We start from the raw sequence: 19,352 nt of genomic DNA on the forward strand, positions 1-19,352 counted from the left end.
CTTTATATTTGTCCTTGTTAAAAGTGTGTACTGGGAATGCTGTCCTGCTTTGATGGGATTTCATGAAATGGCAGGGCACCGAGCAACAACAAAAAAAAAGTAATCATAATGTAATCTAATGTGCATTACTTTGCTTGCCACTTGTGAACAAACTCAAATTAAGATTGGATTTTTAATAAGTATTTAAAAGAGGTTAAAAGCACAGCAGCTCAGTCTTTTCTATGACTGCTGTGACTGATATCAGACAGTTTAATGAGACAGGGGAGCGTCCTCTATATTATGGATCTTTGGTGCTCTCTGGTGGACATATAGTGTAACAACATTAATGAATCTGTTGTCTAACACAAACACTAACATAAACAATACACGCTCAGAAAATAATATTAATTTACTTTCACTATCTTACGTTTGACGAATGGACATTTGACAATACCTAATCTTCAAATTACACTCCCATCATTTGAACTGTGTCGTTACAAAATCTATCTCTCAGAATAGTAGTTTCCCAATGAGGTATTTTATTTCATTTATATTTGGTTTTATTTATAAATGTTGAAGGGGCATTACAATTATTTAGATGCATGTGTATTCCTGCACCAAATGTCCTTGTATGTCTGCACAGTGAAGCTCAGACATCAAAGAAAAGAAAAGCAAATCAAATGTTTGAGTGGAGGGAGACTTTAACATGGTTTTAAGGTATTTGTCCCCAAATGGAAGTTGTGTCCCCTCAATGTGACAATGTTTTTGTCCCCATCCAATCAATATCAGAGCGCTTGTGCACACACACACAAAACACACACACATACACACAAACACACATTCACACACACTGATTTCTTAAGTCACACAATAAAAAACACTAAAAGCCAATGAATGGATTCTGGTAAAACATTTTATATTCTCAGTAAAATCAGAACCACTTTTCCCTGTGTAGTTTGCTCTGCAGAGCGCCCTCTAGTGGAAAAGTAGAGGAGGCCTGAGCAGCTCTTTGGAGTGTTGGCTGGGTGAAAGTACAACAAAAGTCAAACTGTGGCTGATAGGGAAAAGGCACAACTCTGGCAGAAAGGCAGTGACTGATGCAGAGTCAGTGAAACCATGCCATGGCAACCAATACTCCCCGGCTCAGAGTTTATTTGAAGTCATCTTCCAGTCTCTATGGAAACCAAAGTCAGGAAGGAAGGGAGCATAGCGACCTGCTTCAGTCTGACCAGAGCCACTGGTAAAGCTTACATTCATAAAATGAGCAATTTGAATTTATTCAAATCAAATGATCAAGCTTCGGTCTGGCTCCAAAAATTCAAAGTTAAAATAGAGAGAAAAATAAAAACCCAATCATATAAAAATGGCATCATAAATGTACATCATTATCTCTTTAAAGTCAGTTCTGGAAGTTTACAAACGGCTCCCCAATCTTCCTCAATAAAACATTGGTGGCTTGTGTGCCTTTACAGTGTGCTTACTGAAAATGGCTCTGAGAAGAAAAGGGTAGTTTTGGAATAAAATTGTAATACAACTAATACAACAAATACAAATAAAATACATTTAAGTGGCTTAGTGGCATATAACATCTGAAATAAATCGTATTCCATAATTCTTCCATGTACAAAGTCAAAATAATAATATAGTTTCCAGTGCTTTTGGAGATAAAATAAACAACAAACTATAATAAAGAAAACAAACGCTTCTTTAATCAAAAAAAAAAAAAAGAATCACCATCAAAGTTTTTTTCTACCTCTAATCAGTACTGATCATAAGCTATATCAAATCAAAGCCAAGCCCCAGGTCTACCGCAGCAGAGATACGACTCAGGTCCACCTCAGCCTTTCCCAACATCACTGTGGCAGCTGCAGCCAGTGGGACAACAGATTCCCTTTAGGTGGCAGTTCTAAAAGTGGACCTGAGTTTTACCTCTGCAGGCGGCAGCTTCACTCGACTCGTCAGGGAGAGACTGAAGCACAGGAGACTTGTTAACATGCTGATTTGAAAACAGCCTCAAGGCTGCACTGTATGTTTTGTATGCATGTGAACACTATAATGCATGTTTGCAAACTATTGGGTGAGCATCTGAACATTTAATGCATGCCTGCTTGTGAACCGAGTGAGAGTGTGTGAATGCATGCAAGTGTGTTTTGATGTTGTGCTTTAACAGAGGAGATTACACAACTTCTGCTGACAGCTGAGACAAACTATCTCTTTCTCTCTACAGGATTAAACCCTGTCACTCTATATTTCCTTCACCCAGGCCTCTCAAGCAAGCTGGGTTCTACCAAGACAATTAGGGAGAGAAAAAATGAAACGTTCATCTGCTGCAACAACACTGGTATAGATGGTACAGAAGCAAACCCTAAAGCATTTACAGGTATAATTGAAGTTGATATTAAATCTAAAACCTGGTGGTGATCTCCAACCTATAATAACATGCCTTTGAGGAGCAGCAGCTGCAAAAATGAAAAGGCACACTGATAGGGGTTATGAGCCCGACACGGTTCAGGTTAACATCTGCTACTGCTTAAAAATGATCCGGCTTGTGTATTCTGTTACAGTACCTGAGTATTTTGACACCTCACAGTTGAGGACGACACGCTGTATTCTGAAGACCATCTAAATGTTTTCTCTATTCTCTCCACAGTAAAGGTCATGACTGTGTCAAGTGTTAAAGGTGTAGACACTGTGGGACAGCAAGTGTGTGTTTGTGAGAAGACAACAATTACAGTCAGAAGTGGGGTGGTTGTATAAATGAAAGGGGCTTTGCTGAAAACTGGTTTATCTGCCTTCTACGGTGAGTTTTAAAATGTTTCCTAAAGTGTGGATGCTTGAAGAAATCACTTGGGCTTAGCAGGCTAACACAGATTTGTGTCGAACACCAAATAGCTGGTGCTAGAGGCAAAAGCCAACAATAGAATAACAGATAGAGGAAGAGAACAATGTGACCGGACTGCATCCCCTTTAGATAAATTATGCATGCAGGACCAAGAAGCTGTTTCCATTTTATTCACTATCATTCATTCAATCATTTATGGTTACTAAAAGAGGGTTGATGTACGGAGAAAATAACTTGTCCTCTATCAAGTGAGATAATGCACTTGGCTGTCCTTGTATCTGATAACTTCCATCTAATTAACTGCTGGTTTTGTCCCTTGTTCAATTATGATTCAGAGCCACCTCTATGGCAACAAGGCCAAGTGTGCAATATAACTCCTAACCTGGCAGTGTTGTTTCACCCCTTGTAAATGCTCTGTTGGGCAAAATTTCAAGCTGCTTAGTTTATCTCACCTGCGCTTGTGTGTGTGTGTGTGTGTGTGTGTGTGTGTGTGTGTGTGTGTGTGTGTGCGCGCGCAAACGTTTGCACTATACAGAATATTGGCTGTGTTCCTTCTTTTGCTTGTGCCGTTAAAGGCGGGGGGTAATTGTACCACAAATGAGTCATGGGTGTGTGTTCAAATAGTGTGATGTGTATAGTATGTGTATTGGTGTGTGCTGGGTGAATGATGTCACAACTGGTTGCTGTTTCCTTTCTGTTGAATGTGCTATCACTTGTTGATGTTGTTTAACATGTGTTGTGCCGATGTACCATCACTTGTTGATGTTGTTTAACATTTTGCCTTCGTTCGTGTGACTGAATGTATGTGTTTGTATGAACGTGTCTACAGTATGTCTCCATCCTCTATGCTGAAGCTGGATCTGCGGCTGGAGTCGACCGAGGCTTCGGGCGACATCGCAGAGAGCAGTGGGTCTCCTCCCATAGGGGACAAGGGCTCGTCCATCATCAGGAAGCCCAGCTCGCCTCTCCTCCCCTGGACATCCAGTCCACCCAGGTCGCCTAGCCCCGACATGCCGTCTGAGAAGCCGGGTATCCCATCACACAAGTCCAGCGACTGGGTAAAGTCAAAGGGCTGGGAGCTGCCTACAGCTGGGTACTGGATGGGTGGCTGGGGCTGCTGCAGGTGTTGGGGGAGCGGTGGCAGCTGCCTGGGCTGCTGCTGAACCTGGCCCTGGGGATGGAGGTGGTTCTGGTGAAGGAAGTGGTGCTGCTGGGCCTGGGGATGAGCCTGGTTCTGGGGTAGGTGCTGGGGCTGGTGGTGGGCTTGTGCCATTTGGTGAGAGAGGTTTTCCTCTGGGCTGGTCTCTTGTTTTATATAAGAAGCCATCAGGTCAGTCTGGTTCAGGGCAGAGGGGGAGGGGCTGGGCAGGCCATGTATACGAGCCTGCATCTCCAACTCCTGTAGTCAGAGGGCAACATCGTCAGTCTCAATGTATTTAGTGCGATTCAGTTTCTCTGCAGGTGTGTGTGTGTGTGTGTGTGTGTGTGTGTGTGTGTGTGTGTGTGTGTGTGTGTGTGTGTGTGTGTTACCTGGATGCGTAACATCAGTTGTTTGTTGGCCATTTCCATCCTTTTGAAGTTGTTTTCCACCTCTCTGGATCTATGCGCGTCCTTCTGCATGCGTTTGATGTACTCTACAGACGCCCGCAGTATAGTGCCTTTGTTCCAGCGCACATCACTATGCACACAGTAAAGTATACACAGGCCATTTCATAGATAAGTAACTGGCAGTAATATACTGAATCTAAACTTAAAAAATACAATGTTATGATAGCAACTCACAGGTCATTGGTTTTGGGGATCATGGTGCCCAACTCTTTGATACGATCATTGATGTTGAATCTCCTCCTCCTTTCAACTATTGAAGAGACAAAGGAGAGAGAGGAAAATAAATGAAGATAATAGTGCCGAGAAATCAAAGGTATGAAAGGCGGGGGGGGACGACGACTTGTTCCTTTGGAAGTAAAAAAGAAAATTATCAAGTATGTATAGCATATATACAAACAGTAAACATGACACAGGGCTGCACTGTTGTGCATATGAGAAAAGTGCAGATGTATATGGTAAAGGACAAAACGGGACAAACGTAAAGGCACGCGCACGCACATGCACACACACACACACACACAGTCACAGGCAATTACACTTAAGTGCCAGGACAGCAGAAATGACCAGGTTAACCATCCACCCACTAGTTACACTATGTCAGCTAAATCAGCAAAAGTCTATAAAAAACTGTTTTTGCAAGAGACAGATTATGGTGGGTGTGGGTGCATGCATTTTATTCAAAGGGCATACTGCTGATGACAAAGTAGAAAAGCAGGAATTTTATTTGGGTAAAGTACGAAAGCCCTAAACAGACATGATTGAAACACTTTCAGATTGTTTTCTTGAGAAAACAAGCTTTGACAGTCAACTCGTTATCACAAGAGAAAAAAGGTAATTTCCTCTTAATATTTGAAATATTTTGGTTAAATCATCCAATGGTTTAAAACAGCCCGTATTGAACATATTGATACTTGGTAAACATGTAACTGCGTCCGTTTTTCAGTATAAGGTGTTAAAGAGGGTTCATACAAAATACATGTATGGAAATAAGATGTAAGCATGTTACCTGTGTCCCTAGTAGATTAACTAAATCATGATGGAAAAGTATTTAGTGTTTGGTCTTTGGTTCCTGGAAAAATAAAATAAAAATAATTCCTGACAATGGCTGATATATTTGAGTTGAAAACATCTCCGACTACATACAGACACAAAATTAAGAATTCGATCAAGAGATTTTACAAAGAAAATATCTGTAATTTCCACTGTGAAAAAGTAATGTCAGTATGTATAGTCAAAGATGTCCTGAAGTCAAATAAATATAAAAATACATAAATGTATTTTGTATGTACCCCTGCTAACACCTTATTTTGAAAACTGGACGTGTATCCTTCTGCTTACTTCATCAAGTCTATCACTTTCAGCTCGATCTGGTTTGTTCGAATACAGAGTAAATGAGCTTTTTTCCTGTGATAACAACTATATTAACGTGTCTTTATAAAAATGTATGAATAATGACCGTTTAGGGCTTCCATAGTAAAGAGCATGCTGAGGGAAAGACTTACTCAGATTGTGGTTGTCTTTCTTCTGTCTCTCCTTGGCCATCGCACGGACTTCTGTATTTTTGCAACAACAAAACATGATTAACTAATGGCTGGGAGACTGGGCCCTTTCTCAACAGAAACAGTTCATCAAATGTCAAAACATATATTGTAGGACAAGGCTCTGTGCAGGAAGCAAATGTTTTACATTCACTCAATGACAGTCTTTTATTGATAGGACAATAGTTCATCTTTCGCACCTGTCAGTTCTCGTTTGATGCTCAGGTTGGCAGGACAGGAGTTGCTGGTCATAGCCATGGCTGGGCCCTTCATCCCCGGACCTGTATACACATCCAGGTGACTGCTAGACAGGGGGAGCTGGGGGGGAGGATGCACACACACACACAGACACAACAAATATACACATTTAGAAAACCAAAAAATCTATACATGAAATTTACTTTAAATGATCACTTCCACTCTGCAGTATGAAGGAGCAAGTAGGGTGAAAAAACACTGATGAACACCTCCATGCAATGCTTTGTTGTCCATGAACAGATTGGTTGTGAATGTGGCACACGCAACACACTTCTGCAACTGAACGTTGAACTTAATACCATAATAAAAAAGGAATGAAACCAGAAAGTAATGCTGAATCCAACTCAGGTCACACTGGTGTTAAATCTAGATTATTTATCTGTTTCCTAGACCACACTTTTACAGCTCCATACACCTTGGTAAGTATCTTTATAAAGTCAGTGTTCGTGTTTAGTGTGCTGTAAAGAACAGATAGCAGAAGATAATGCAATAATATCACACGTATGAGAAGCCTACCAAACACACAGCAATGATTGACTATCACCCTGTCTACCTTATCACTCTCTCTTTATGACTTTATGCTCTCCTCTGCCTTCTCCAGCTCCTGAACTCACACTTGCGGAGTGGTATCCTAACTCTTGCACTTTAGACGTTGCATAAAAGCTGTGATTTAGTTTTGTATAGACTCCTAAAGAGACGCGATTTCCTTTTAATTGTACTGTATAGTTTGAGTGCAATGGACTTTTGATGCCTTGTTACAAGTTGTATCGTAGGCCCTTAAGTGAGGGCAATTTGACACTGCTAATGAGGTCTGTGCGATAAAGAGCTTGAAAGAAAAGATACCTTATCTGTTGCTACTGTAAAGTGTGAGATCAAACACATTTGCACGCATAAATACACACACACACACACACACACCTCCACAGGTTCACTTCTGTATGTAAATGCTACGCTTTGTTAAAAATCTCACAATAGAGTGAGGAGGAAATTATACTGTTGTGGTTAACACTGTGGTTAATATATGGAAACATCTTAAATAGTTTTGTTGATCTTCATCAGTGTTTCCCATAGGATGTTGTCGACTGTTTTAGGTGGACATCGGACCCTGTAGGGGGGCCGGGGAATGCAAAAAATGTTGTACATTTTTAAGTTATATGCATCAATCTGCTGCACTTTGAGTGCAAAATTAAAAAAGGCTGGACCTATGAAGAACTTTGTGCACTTGTAAACAATTGAACCATAAGCATATTGGTTTTATAGACATAAATGGTGATGACGCAGCAAAAAAAGTCATACCCACAAAGCATTGTAAACAAGTTTAGGGTCCCTGTTTCAAGACGGGTCTGATGGCTAAGTCGGTCCAGGCAGAACCCCTTTGTCATTGGCCTGAGCCGGGCGAGGGCCATCCAGCACCAGTGAAAGGTCCAACGGGGGATACTCCCTCACAGAGTGGCCGTCCATGACCCACCGAGTTGAAACCCCCAGACAGACTACGCAGAACTCAAGCGTTGAATAATTATAAGTGATAACAACCCAAATAAAATCTGATCATAAGGCCCTACCCTATTATGGTTGCTTCATGTTTTCTCTGGAAAAAAACTGTTCCAAATTAACTTTTATTCCCAGCCTCCTCTATGCTTCTGCACTGACCTCCCATGTCCAGGCCAGGCAGCCGAACTCTCACAATGCCACACTCCAACAAGATCCCATCTAACTCAGTTGAAAAAGCAAATGTGACTGGGACACAGTGTGGCTGAGTGTAACCATCCATACACACTCACACACACTTAAGACTCGAACTGTTCACTTGTGCCTGGTATTCAGTGGCGTTCCCAGCTTTTACTTAACTTTGAGATTCCAAGAATTCCATGGAGTTTGCTGCTTTAATCCCCATCAGGATTATCAGGTGAGTTTGGCTCACTGGTCTGTCAGTTGGGAATAAGGCTCTGAGTTTTGGTTCCAGTGTATTTTAACAAAAAAACACAGTATCTGTATGTTCTGATACAGCGCCATTAACGTATTGATCTGTGCTTTGAGTTTCTCTCTCAGTTGCTTTATTGTGCTGGCTTTACACACACACACTGATCATCCTCAGGGTTGATCAATCGCCTAATCTAATCAATCAGTGAATGTTACAAGTACACACACACGCACAGACACACATACAAATGCATGCAGACAGTCACATTGATTAAAGCCATCAACCACAGAGGACATATTATCACACAAAGCTACAGGAGGCTTTTTGGGTTTCCCTCTCTCTCTCTCTGTCACACACACACACACACACACACACACACACACACACACACACACACACACACACACACACACACACACACACACACACACACACACACACACACACACACACACACACACACACACACACACAGTCGAGTCAGATAGACGACCACACACAATGAGCTGAGCCTGCACTAGTTGAGTTGCTATTTTATTATTTATACCCATAGTTGCATGTTGCATGCCAACGTGGCGGTCAATATTAACTCAAATATGCAAGAATTCTGGTTTTCAGTCTTGCAGAACCATCCATCACATGCACAAACATAAAAAAAATAATCTAAAAACTCACCCACACCGCCGCCCCTGCTGTGGCTCATTTTATAATCAGGGACCTGAGGCTGGGAGTTAGGGCTGTCTCTGCATCCTGTGGTTCACTCAGAATGAGAGCTGAACTACAACAGTAACCAAAGTCATGCTAAACAGTCTGATAAACCACAGCACTTTAGTGTCTTACCAGCTGAATCTGTTCTCCTTCAAAAACTTCCACAATGGCATATGTCTTATTCATCTCCTTCATCCTCTTCTTCTTCCCTCACTAGGCCAGTGGTGTTTTCTTCTTCTCTCTCAGGCACCAGCGCACACACAGCTGTCTCTGGCACTGCTGCCCCTGTCCTGGGAGACTGACCTCAGCAACACCGATCCTGTCTTTCTTCTACCTCAGCTCCCACCAAACAAGAGTGAACTTTCCCCTAACTGGACTTTCAGCCTGTTTTCTCCTTGCACAAATTGCCCTCATCCCCCTTTCCCTCCTCCCTTCTTTTCCTCCCCCTCTCCTTCTCCACCTCCCTCTCTTCCTCCGAAAATCTTGTAAACAAGTTGAACTCTAACTGCTGGCAGTTTAATTGTTAATTTTCTGAGTTTGTTCCCTCAGACACAGAGCACTGTACAGTCCTCTTCTGACATGTCTTCCCTACCGTTTTTAACGACGACCATCATGGATTGAGGATGGAATGTTTAGTGCTTAAGTAAATTATACACGTTTTCATGTGTGTATGTGAGTTTGAGTACACGGGTGCATTAGGACATATGGGGACATGCAGGAGGACACTGACAACCAACAAAGCTGCTTTAAAGCTAAATTTCAATGGCTGCCTTGCAACATGAAACATTTGTTACGCTCATTGTGTTTTAACAGGAATAACAACAACGCCATCACCATCCCTGATAACAGCAACACAAACGAAGAAGACTCACATTAAATTAAAGGGGAGATAGTGAAATCTGAACAAATGCCGGAACAGTGATTACAGAAACTGTAATCACTGTAATGAAAAGCTGATGTCTGAGTATTGATGACTCGACATATCCAACCCTATGACTTAATTAGGGCAGACTTAGCAAAAAATATAACTTCAAGTGGCAAGGGGTTTCAGAGAACATTATAGAACATTTTATAATTCTAGAGGTTCAAGGTACATGCATATATTGTGAGTTTATTACAGTTAACCATTTGCAATAATTCAATTATGATCTGAAATAAGGTCAATGCCTCCAATCAAGATTTCATTTATAACTGAATTGTAGCTGAATTGTACCGGACACTTAAATCATCTCTTACTATTGGAATACAATTTTTTTTTTTAACTTCACTTATTTATTTTAATAAAATTGCATGCTGCTTTTTTTCCAGCCCAAATCCACAAAGATTTCTCAAAGGATTTTACAATCTGTGCATGATATCACATCCTGTATTCTTAGTTCTTGCGTTCAAATAAGGACCCCCCTCTCCAAAAAATAAAAACCTACAGCCTCTCCGAAACACGCAGGAAATGTTTGGTGATAATCTAAAATATGTAGTTGAAAAAGGAGTCAGTTGGTTGCAAAGTACATTAGATGTATAGAAAACGATAAACATAAAGGAGTCCTGAAATTACACTTTGTTAGTGGGTTGGTTCTACTTACTGTGTTTGGCATCTGTATAGGGTCAATGTATGCCTGAATATCATCGTAATTGGACTGCATGCTGATGATGTCATCAATGACCTCATCCATCTGAAAAAACAAACCTGGGGTGTCACTTGTATGGTTATGACAAGCTTAAAGACCTATCATGGATAATCTTAAGGCAAAAACTGCAACTAATGTGCATTTCCATGCAAATACCATACAAAGAAGATTGTCACTACTGTTTATCAAGGCACCTGAAACCTGCTGGCATGAAGACCTCCAAGTGAACTCGCCTGCAGGTGCATGTCTTACTCAAGAGAAGACTTTAAAGATAACTATCATGTCACGGAGGCTAACTAGTAAGACTGTTTTCTCCCAGAGAAACTAAAAGTAGAGACTGGGTCAAAGTCTGCCAGGTTCAAAGGGCCGTACATTCTGCTGTTCCCCTGTCACTTGTTAAGCTGTAATTACTGCTGCAAGGCCATAATGGAGCGTTTAAACTCCAATGATGGCCAGTCTCAGTTATTGCCAGTTAACCAACACATTCATCAACACAAGAACTGCACGCACAACACATTAACACGGATGCATTCACAAATGCTGCTTCAGCCTACCAAAGACCAATATAACCATTATGATGCTTCCATAAAATGTGGGAGAGATCATGTCACTTTGGGGGCAGCATTCGGTCCTCATAATTTTATATAGTGTAATTAAGTCATATTTTGGGGGACATTTGTTCAATCTGGTTCTTATAAAATGTACTTTATAACATGACCAGGAATAAATGTGGATGCCACTGTCTGCCTACGCTTGTGGGCCTCTACCTCTGTCTCGTGGCTGGAGCTGATGTTGAGCATGGCCATGGGGCTGTTGGGGGCACTGTTTCCAGACATGAGCTGCTCGGTGCGCATGTGTGGGGAGCGAAGGGGTGGGGGGGCCGACGCTGAACCCCCTGTAGGTCCCATGTTTGTGGGAGGAGAGGGCGGCACCAGCCCTGCTACTGCGTGGACCGTCTACACAGAGAGAGAGAGGGGGATGATGGTGTTAATGACCGAGTACTGGCTTAGAAAATGTACTGTAATACTGTGTGGATTGTTGGACAAACCAGACAAAAACACAGATTGGGGCTATTTAAATGGAGTGGATCTAAAGTAAAGGCATCCAGAAAATTACCTGTTTGGTGGCAAAGGTGGTGGACAGGAATTCTTTCACCTGTTGCCTCCGAGACTGACGGATGTGGTAGTCTGTAGGGTTCTCGAGGTGCGTCTGTACCTAAAGTAAAACAGGAAAGTAACAGGAAGTGATCAATTCTCATCCATCATTCATTTTGGACATTGATCCAATTCTTAGTTGATACTGTTTATGATTCCTTTTTTACTAAATCTGGTTGGAAACAGTATATACAAGATTTAAAGTAAGTAAGTAAGTAAGTAAGTAAGTACTTTAATGTTGTTTAGAGACACAATATTTAATCCAAATATAAACACAAGGGTTGAAAGCTGCTGTTACTCCCAAACTGACTGACAATTCTTTAAAAACAAGAATGAATACTAAACAATGATTTATAATCTAAATAGTCAGAAATTACAGAATGGCCTTATAATATGTTTGCAGAAAAATAAATGTTCAAATGTTCTTGTAGAAAAAATAAAATAAATTATACCACAGGCTTAAACTGCACACATTACAACTTTGCAGCTGTGAGTTTAAGGCAACAGCAAATTTTTATGTGACCATATTGGCATTTTCACTGCAAATATTGCATTTTGCCAATTAAGTCCACTTACATTTCTTTGTACCTGTCCCTTACAAATTAACTAAATAAATAAAACATAAATAAATAAATAATAATAAATATAGTACACACACAGTTTTGAGCATTTTTCCTACGGTTCATTTTTGTAACGAGTACGCGCTTCAGATGCACACCTCATTATCCCTGTCCCACAACACTGTGATGACACGAGGACGTCGCAGCATTAAGTCAGTAGTAAAGCCTACAGGAGTAAAGCCACTAAACCCTCTGGTGTGGCTACATAAAGCAATGGGCTGGCCTCATTCCTTCACATCAAAGAGTAGAGCTCAGTAGAGAGCATGCCTGCTCCCCGTTACAACAGAGAAACCCTCAACCCCTTAGCCCGCCAAACCCCCCTCTGTTTTATAACTAACAGCAGGATTATATCAAATGAACCAGAAACTTTTCAATAAAAACATGTTTTTACAACTCCATGCTAATTTGTGTGTGTTATTATCTTCACAGCACATACTGACACACTGGTGATTGGCTTAAAATGCCTCTGGGTCTCGTAAGCAAGAGTAACAACTATTCAGTTGTAACTATTTGACCTATTTGGCCCGGCGCTGTCAGCACACATGAAGTCCAGAGAAACATAGGAGCTCTGACAGGCTCGGAAAGACTGATGGATAGACAGATCGCCTTCTCAACAAAGTGAAAGGGAAGAAACCGACAACTCTCAACACTGAGATTTCATAAACACCATTCCACACACACACATGTATGCACACAGAGTAAACTGCCGATGCAGCAGTTACCTGTGCATACCAAATACTTACAGTTCAAAATACCATAAAGTCACACACACATAATAGAGTATTGCGCAAACCCATATACACCCTAACACACACCATCAAAGATAAGAGCACATACGAGCATATTCGGAATCAGGCAAAATGTCACTTCAGCTTCGTCCGTCCGTGTCTGACTCAGACTATCTACATCGCTCCTGTCAGTCCTATCGCTAAACATGTCAAACATCTCTTATCTGCCCGTCTTCTTCCCCTTTTCTGTCTCCCTACCTGCTTGCTGATCCACCGCATTTTTCTCGCTGCCTTTCTTTCAAATATGTCCCTGATTTCCCCTGTGTGGCAGTGCTGCCTTGTGAGAGGCAACAACGCCCAGTGAAGTCCTGACCACCTCCGCTGCGCCCTGCTGCTCAGCAACATGTGAGTGGATTAATGGAAGTGGCCACGGCCCCCTGTCCTTTTGAAACCCCCCTTAACCAACATCTTTTTTCTTTTCCGCCAATCCCCTCAATGAGATCTGTAGAGCGTTTTCTGTTTGTAGTGCGTTTGCATGATGACAGGAAATGAGATTTAACTCCACTCATTATTTTATTACAACATTAAAATTCTGAAAGAAGATAGTTTGTAGAAGAATGGAGGGGATTCTGTAATCAATTAACAATGGAACAAACCTCTAATACCCGTGTTTTTTTCTTTTACTGTTAAAAAACATTATTTATATTTAATTTACAATAAGCCTTTTTCAACCATTCACACACTAACCTGAAATAATAAACATTAAAAAAGTTTTCTTTCACCATAAGTAATTCATCAAACAAATATGCCAAACATTCACTGGTTCCAGCTTCTCAAAAGGTGAGGATTTGTTTTCATATCATTGTAAATTCAATATCTTTGACTTTTTGACAAACAATGACAGAAGTTGTCACCATGAACCCTGGGAAAATGTGATGCAACATTTTTCACACTTTTCAGCTCATTAAGCAATTGATTTAGTAATAAATCAAAACATGTCAAATAGAGACAATAATAGATAATGAAAAGAATAATAAGTTGCAGTTCTACTGACCTTAAGAACCTCCACGGGGACCTGCATGCTTTGGTGATGCTGTGGGGTGCTAATGGCTGGCGTGGGTGCAGGTGGCCCAGCCATGCAATGCTGCATGTATTGCAGGGCTGCATTCTGCTGCAGATGCTGCTGTATCTGCTGCCTCTCACGCTGCTCCTCTTGCTGCAGCTGGTCTCGCATCAGCTGGACACACAAAACAAATGTATCACAGGAATGCTCATCAAAGCCTTCTGACCTATAGGTGGCCTTTAATGGGTGAAGTTTACTTTTGGCTTTTCTCTGCCTCCCTGCTTTTTTAAGAGTGGACACCAAGAGCTGCCAGAAGACCACAACTGGTGACTCACACATCTATTAAATTACCCTGTATAAAAAGTATGTACTAAAATATGCAAGGGGCCAAATAGCATGGCTATATTTATCAGTGGCTGCTGAACGTAAATGCCCTTCAAATAAATGGCTGACCCACAAAGCTCTGACATTGACCAGAATAACTTCCTCTTCAGGATCCACTTGATCACTCAACACTAAAAAATGATTTTGATAATCATAGCTAATGAAAGGCCTGCATGTGCTTCGTATTGGATGGTGGAGGGTTGTTGTATTCTACCTGCATCCGCAGACCAATGCGTGAGGCCATTGCTGGGGGGCGAGGGGGCAGGGGAGGGCGAGCCGACGTCAATGCACCGCAGTCCAGCCCGAGAGGTAGAGGGAGCTGTGGAGGAGAAAAGGAAGGGAGAATGAAGTGAGGGCTGAGCCAGAAGAGAAAAAAAAGAATAAAAATAAAGTTTGAATAGATTCCCAAATAAGAAGAGCAGCCATCAAGAGTCATTAGTGCGAGTCAACGGACCTGATCCGGTGTGTATTGTTAATGGTTGCATTAACGATAAGGAGAGAGATAGGAGAAGGGGATGTGTGCAATGTTGTGATACACTTTTTTATTACATGTTAACTGAACCGTGTCTTTGTGGTTAGGTACACTTCACATTATACAGGTTTGTTTAACAGTGAAATTGATCATCAACTGTGATTAGAGCCTCATCTTACTCATTTAAAGAAAACAAACACAACATATAACCTCGATTCAAGCTAACTATGACACTACTATGTCCATTCAAGCTAGGCTAAATACATCCTGGGCCTATTGATGTCTGCACAGAGGTGACACTGATTCTCATCTAACTCTGGGTAAGACAGCAAACCGTCATCATCTGTCAAGGCTCATTTTACAGACACCTGTAAGTTCTGGGACATTTTACTTTTCCCCTAGTGAAACATTTGTCTTGGTCCATAACTTGGGAGGCTGCCCGATCAATCACCTGTCTTCCACTCACATGTACTCAATGTTTCTGCTGAATCAAAGGCTCCCAGTCATCGTTTGACAAGTTGCTGAAGGGCAGGTTGTCCGACTCCTAATCCTATTTACCTATGCAATGGCCCTCTACTGTATATGCCATAAAGCAAACACTGCTCTTTCTGTCTGTGTGAGGCCCCGAATAACTGCTTCTAGAATAAATCAGGCTCTTAAGCAAAAAATGTCTTTGAAAATAATTTACATACGCTGCCTATATCAAATACAGCGTACATTAAAATATATATATCAGATAGTATACCAAAAGAAAAGTAAAGTAAAAATCGATGAAACCATTCAAATAGTCATTAATCTAAATAGCTTTATGTATTAATTGCTTTTTTGTAAACGTGAGTTGGATTTAAGATCCATTCCAGAAATCACATATCCCAAAACTCTATTTTTATACGGTCCTTTGAAAATCTATCTTTACAAACTACAACTGTAACAAATCCTACAACTGCACAAAATTGCAATTTTTTTCTGGATTTCATGTCTTCAAAATCAAGTAAGGCAAAGGAAACACAGTTGAATCCAAACTGTTATGAATAATCAAGCGGTTATGAATAAATCACAGAAACCATGAAATAACAATTAAAGGAACATGAAAGAAAACAATACATTTTACATTTAATTAGAGCAAAACAGAGCACATCTCAAGGCTAACATATCTCCACTCTGTGTAGGTCTGACTTCATCCAATAAGATTTCATATGAAAACTCATGTTTAAAAGAGGGCACTGGGATGATGGTAATTTGCAGTAACACTGTCTGGCCTCCCCCAACTCGGTTCCTACAAAAAATAATTTGCAAGGTACTTCCTCGATAACGCTAGAGAGGTCATGTGGGAGTCATGTGGTCTTGTTGTTCTTGGGTGATCATGTGAGCAGAGGGACGATGGGGAACACCCATAAACCCCTTACAACAACTCCTCCTCTTTTCTCTCACGCATACACGCTCACCAATATGTATACATGCACTCACTCAGTGGGGAGTCCCAGGACCGACAGTTCCCCTTTTGCAATGACTTGTGATCATCCCCTGCACCCGAATGACCAAACTCGTCTGGACTCACAAAAGGTGTGATGAAGCCAATTAAGGGTCAGGTTTCTACTACTTTCTAATGTCTCTGCTGATGGGAACGTGTTGTGAGACACGCAGAAGAGCAGTGACAGGGACATTAGGGTCTAAACAACCGACCAGAATCTGATTCCTACTGTCTTTCATCAGAAACGCTGTCTGTATATTGTCATAAAGAGCCAAAGACACAGAGAGAAAGACAAAGAGAGAGAGCGAGAGAAAAGCTCATTGTGTGTGAGGTACAATAAGACGGGCAGCTCCTATTGAGGACTGAAGCCGCCTGTTGTCCGAAGTGTACATTTCAGCACCCGAGGGGGCATACACTGCCCGCTTTGTGCCATTGGATGTCCCACATGAAAAACACACACCCATGCAGAGACGCACATTGAAGCCATCCAACACAAACATGTACCAGAACTAGGACTCGAGGACAGGCCGACTCCACATCAGTACCTCTCAACTCTCCATAAATCAAAAGTAGAGACACACTTATCACAGCACTGATTTTCCTATAACGCTCACAACTTCTGCTGATGTTGGAACAAATTTTGTACCTGCTGTTAACATCTGGAGCTTAAGAAACAGACTATTTTGTAATAGTAGTGGTTGTCTCTTTCAAGGTGCTTATAAAAAAGTGTGTTCGACATATACACACAGAGGTGGAATGCTGCACAGTGTATTTATAGAGTCAGACAAATGGGGTGATTACATCTCCAAACTCAATCGGCAAGGTAGGAATGCCAGCTAGAGGAGGATTGTGCGCTCTATGCCTCATGGGTCTAATGATAGACATGTAGGCTGAATAGACTGTAAAGCCCTGTTTGCAAATTAGTGATTGAGTGAAACTGAGATAAATAACATATTCATTTTTGAGTAATGGCCAAAAACGTTTTGTGTGCGGTCACAGTGACCCTTGACCACCAAATTCTTATCGGTTCAATTTTGAGTGCAAGTGGACCACCTTTGTGCCAAAGTTGAGGAAACTCGCACTAGGCGTTTTCTGAGATTACTTATCTACGAGAATGGATCGGATGGCCAACCCGTAAACAATACCCAGCATAAAAAAGGAATATTCGTAGCTTTAAAAGCTAAACTTAAAGTGTTTACCATACATGCTAATTCAGCTGTCCTGACCTATAGAACTTCAGCTCATCAATGCAATATAGAACCAAGTTTCAACGCTTCTCAAACTTTGCCGTTTGTAGGGTAACACGCATATGTGGCACTGGAACAGTTTGGTTCTCAGACACAAGTTTGAATCGCTTATGAACTGCTATTTAAAACTCACCAGCTCTGCAAAGGGAAACTGCTTATGACACCATGTTTACATTACTCTACCTAACTTTCCAACAGAGATGAGGCTAAATGCATGTCATATAGCCTGTGACTAAGCCATGACACATACTATAAGTAGAAGTCCTTTAACACATGCACATAAACACTGATGGGATATCACTTCCTGATATCATATAGTGACACACTGCTACCAGGCAGCATGTTCCCCCACATGGACCTTCCCATTGCCTGGCATCTACTGGGCTCAGCAGGCATCTGTGACGCAGTAAGAGCACACAGCGGCCATTGTGTGTCCACCGCTGTGATGTCACAGCGCCTTCACTTCAAACACTGACAGCCAGTGGGAGGATGTAGAGCGGAGGAAGCCCAGGTCAGCGGTCAACTCTGGATTGTGCCATTGATTAGTCACAAACATACATGCCAACAAAAAGCGCACAATGGAAACATGGAAAACATTAAACATGCTGTGGCACAGCTTTAGTTCCTTCCTATACATAAATGTGCAAAGTGTCGACTTTACACATGCCTAGACACAAACACACGAATGCAAACACACTTGGGGCTCAGTGTCGGGCCATGGCACCTGTGCTCAAAGACATGGTGTTAATTTGTGGAGTGTGTATTTTTAGAATTGACTGTGCCATGCCAAGGAAGGCCTTTACGACAGCCAACGCTGAGCATTTGAATATGGGATGTGAATATGCACACATACACTCAGGTGCTCTCTCACAACAAAGCTTGTGTGCATCCACACGTACACGAGGCCACAGCTGCCGCATAAAATTTAACCTACACGACCTACCGGCATATTGACAAGTGCAGAAACAAAAATATATATTTAGAATCTGTATTACGATTACAGTAATACAGCACGGAAAGTAGAAGGAGATAGATATCCCTCAAGGGAACAAAATGCTTGAATCTCTCGAAACGTCATTTACAAACTGAGTTTAACCCAGCCAGGCCCTCGTCCGAGACACAAACACATAAAAAACTACATTTTTTAAGTCATTTTGTAGCCTTTGTGTCCCCATCGACAATCACTTTTGATACTCTGATATTAAGTTTCAGGTTATCAAACGCTTGAGTCAAACGTCCTGTTAAGATCACAAAGGTTCCAAAATGTAACACTGCACCGTGCAGCTTTTCCATCACTGCACATGCGCACTCACACAAACACACACTCACACGCACACGCACACATTGAGCTATCTGTCTGCCTCTTCTAATGACTAAAATAACCCCCTCTGCTCTCTGTTCTCCTTTTCAGGAACACACTGTTCCCCTGAGCATTGGTGTGTTTTTTTTTGTTTTGAGTATGTATCAGCAAGCATCTGTGCATGTGTGTGTTTGCGGGCAGTTGGGGGTTAGAGGGGGACATGCACACAAAAGGTAAGTGTGCACGTGTATTACCGCTCTACAGCATCTGTCGCCTTTCAGGACATATCAACAGATCTAAAGTATCAATATTCCCTAAACCACAGCCTCACACACTCAACAGGAATGGTTGGTAAGATTATGTGACATGACTGGCATGGCAAGTATGGCGTCCATACCCCTTCCTCTTTGGTCTCTCACATACACACAAACAGC

At 41.6% G+C, this 19,352-nt stretch overlaps 1 protein-coding gene across 5 annotated transcripts in view; it reads right to left on the minus strand.

The window, feature by feature from the left end:
* Positions 1-563: 563 nt before the first annotated feature.
* tfeb (transcription factor EB) overlaps positions 564-19,352 on the minus strand; it is a 30,827-nt gene continuing 12,038 nt past the window's right edge. For all 5 annotated transcript variants that reach the window (XM_054616940.1, XM_054616938.1, XM_054616939.1 and 2 more), the window contains 10 exons: positions 14,643-14,747; positions 14,036-14,218; positions 11,596-11,694; positions 11,247-11,435; positions 10,435-10,524; positions 6,168-6,285; positions 5,932-5,982; positions 4,604-4,679; positions 4,352-4,499; positions 564-4,220 (listed from right to left, as the gene is read on the minus strand). In XM_054616940.1, the coding sequence (XP_054472915.1) occupies positions 3,645-4,220; positions 4,352-4,499; positions 4,604-4,679; positions 5,932-5,982; positions 6,168-6,285; positions 10,435-10,524; positions 11,247-11,435; positions 11,596-11,694; positions 14,036-14,218; positions 14,643-14,672 (1,560 nt within the window). In that variant the 5' untranslated portion in view covers positions 14,673-14,747 and the 3' untranslated portion in view covers positions 564-3,644. The remainder of the gene's footprint in view (positions 4,221-4,351; positions 4,500-4,603; positions 4,680-5,931; positions 5,983-6,167; positions 6,286-10,434; positions 10,525-11,246; positions 11,436-11,595; positions 11,695-14,035; positions 14,219-14,642; positions 14,748-19,352) is intronic.

Source organism: Anoplopoma fimbria, chromosome 17 (genome assembly GCF_027596085.1).
Source record: "Anoplopoma fimbria isolate UVic2021 breed Golden Eagle Sablefish chromosome 17, Afim_UVic_2022, whole genome shotgun sequence".
NCBI classification, from domain to species: domain Eukaryota; kingdom Metazoa; phylum Chordata; class Actinopteri; order Perciformes; family Anoplopomatidae; genus Anoplopoma; species Anoplopoma fimbria.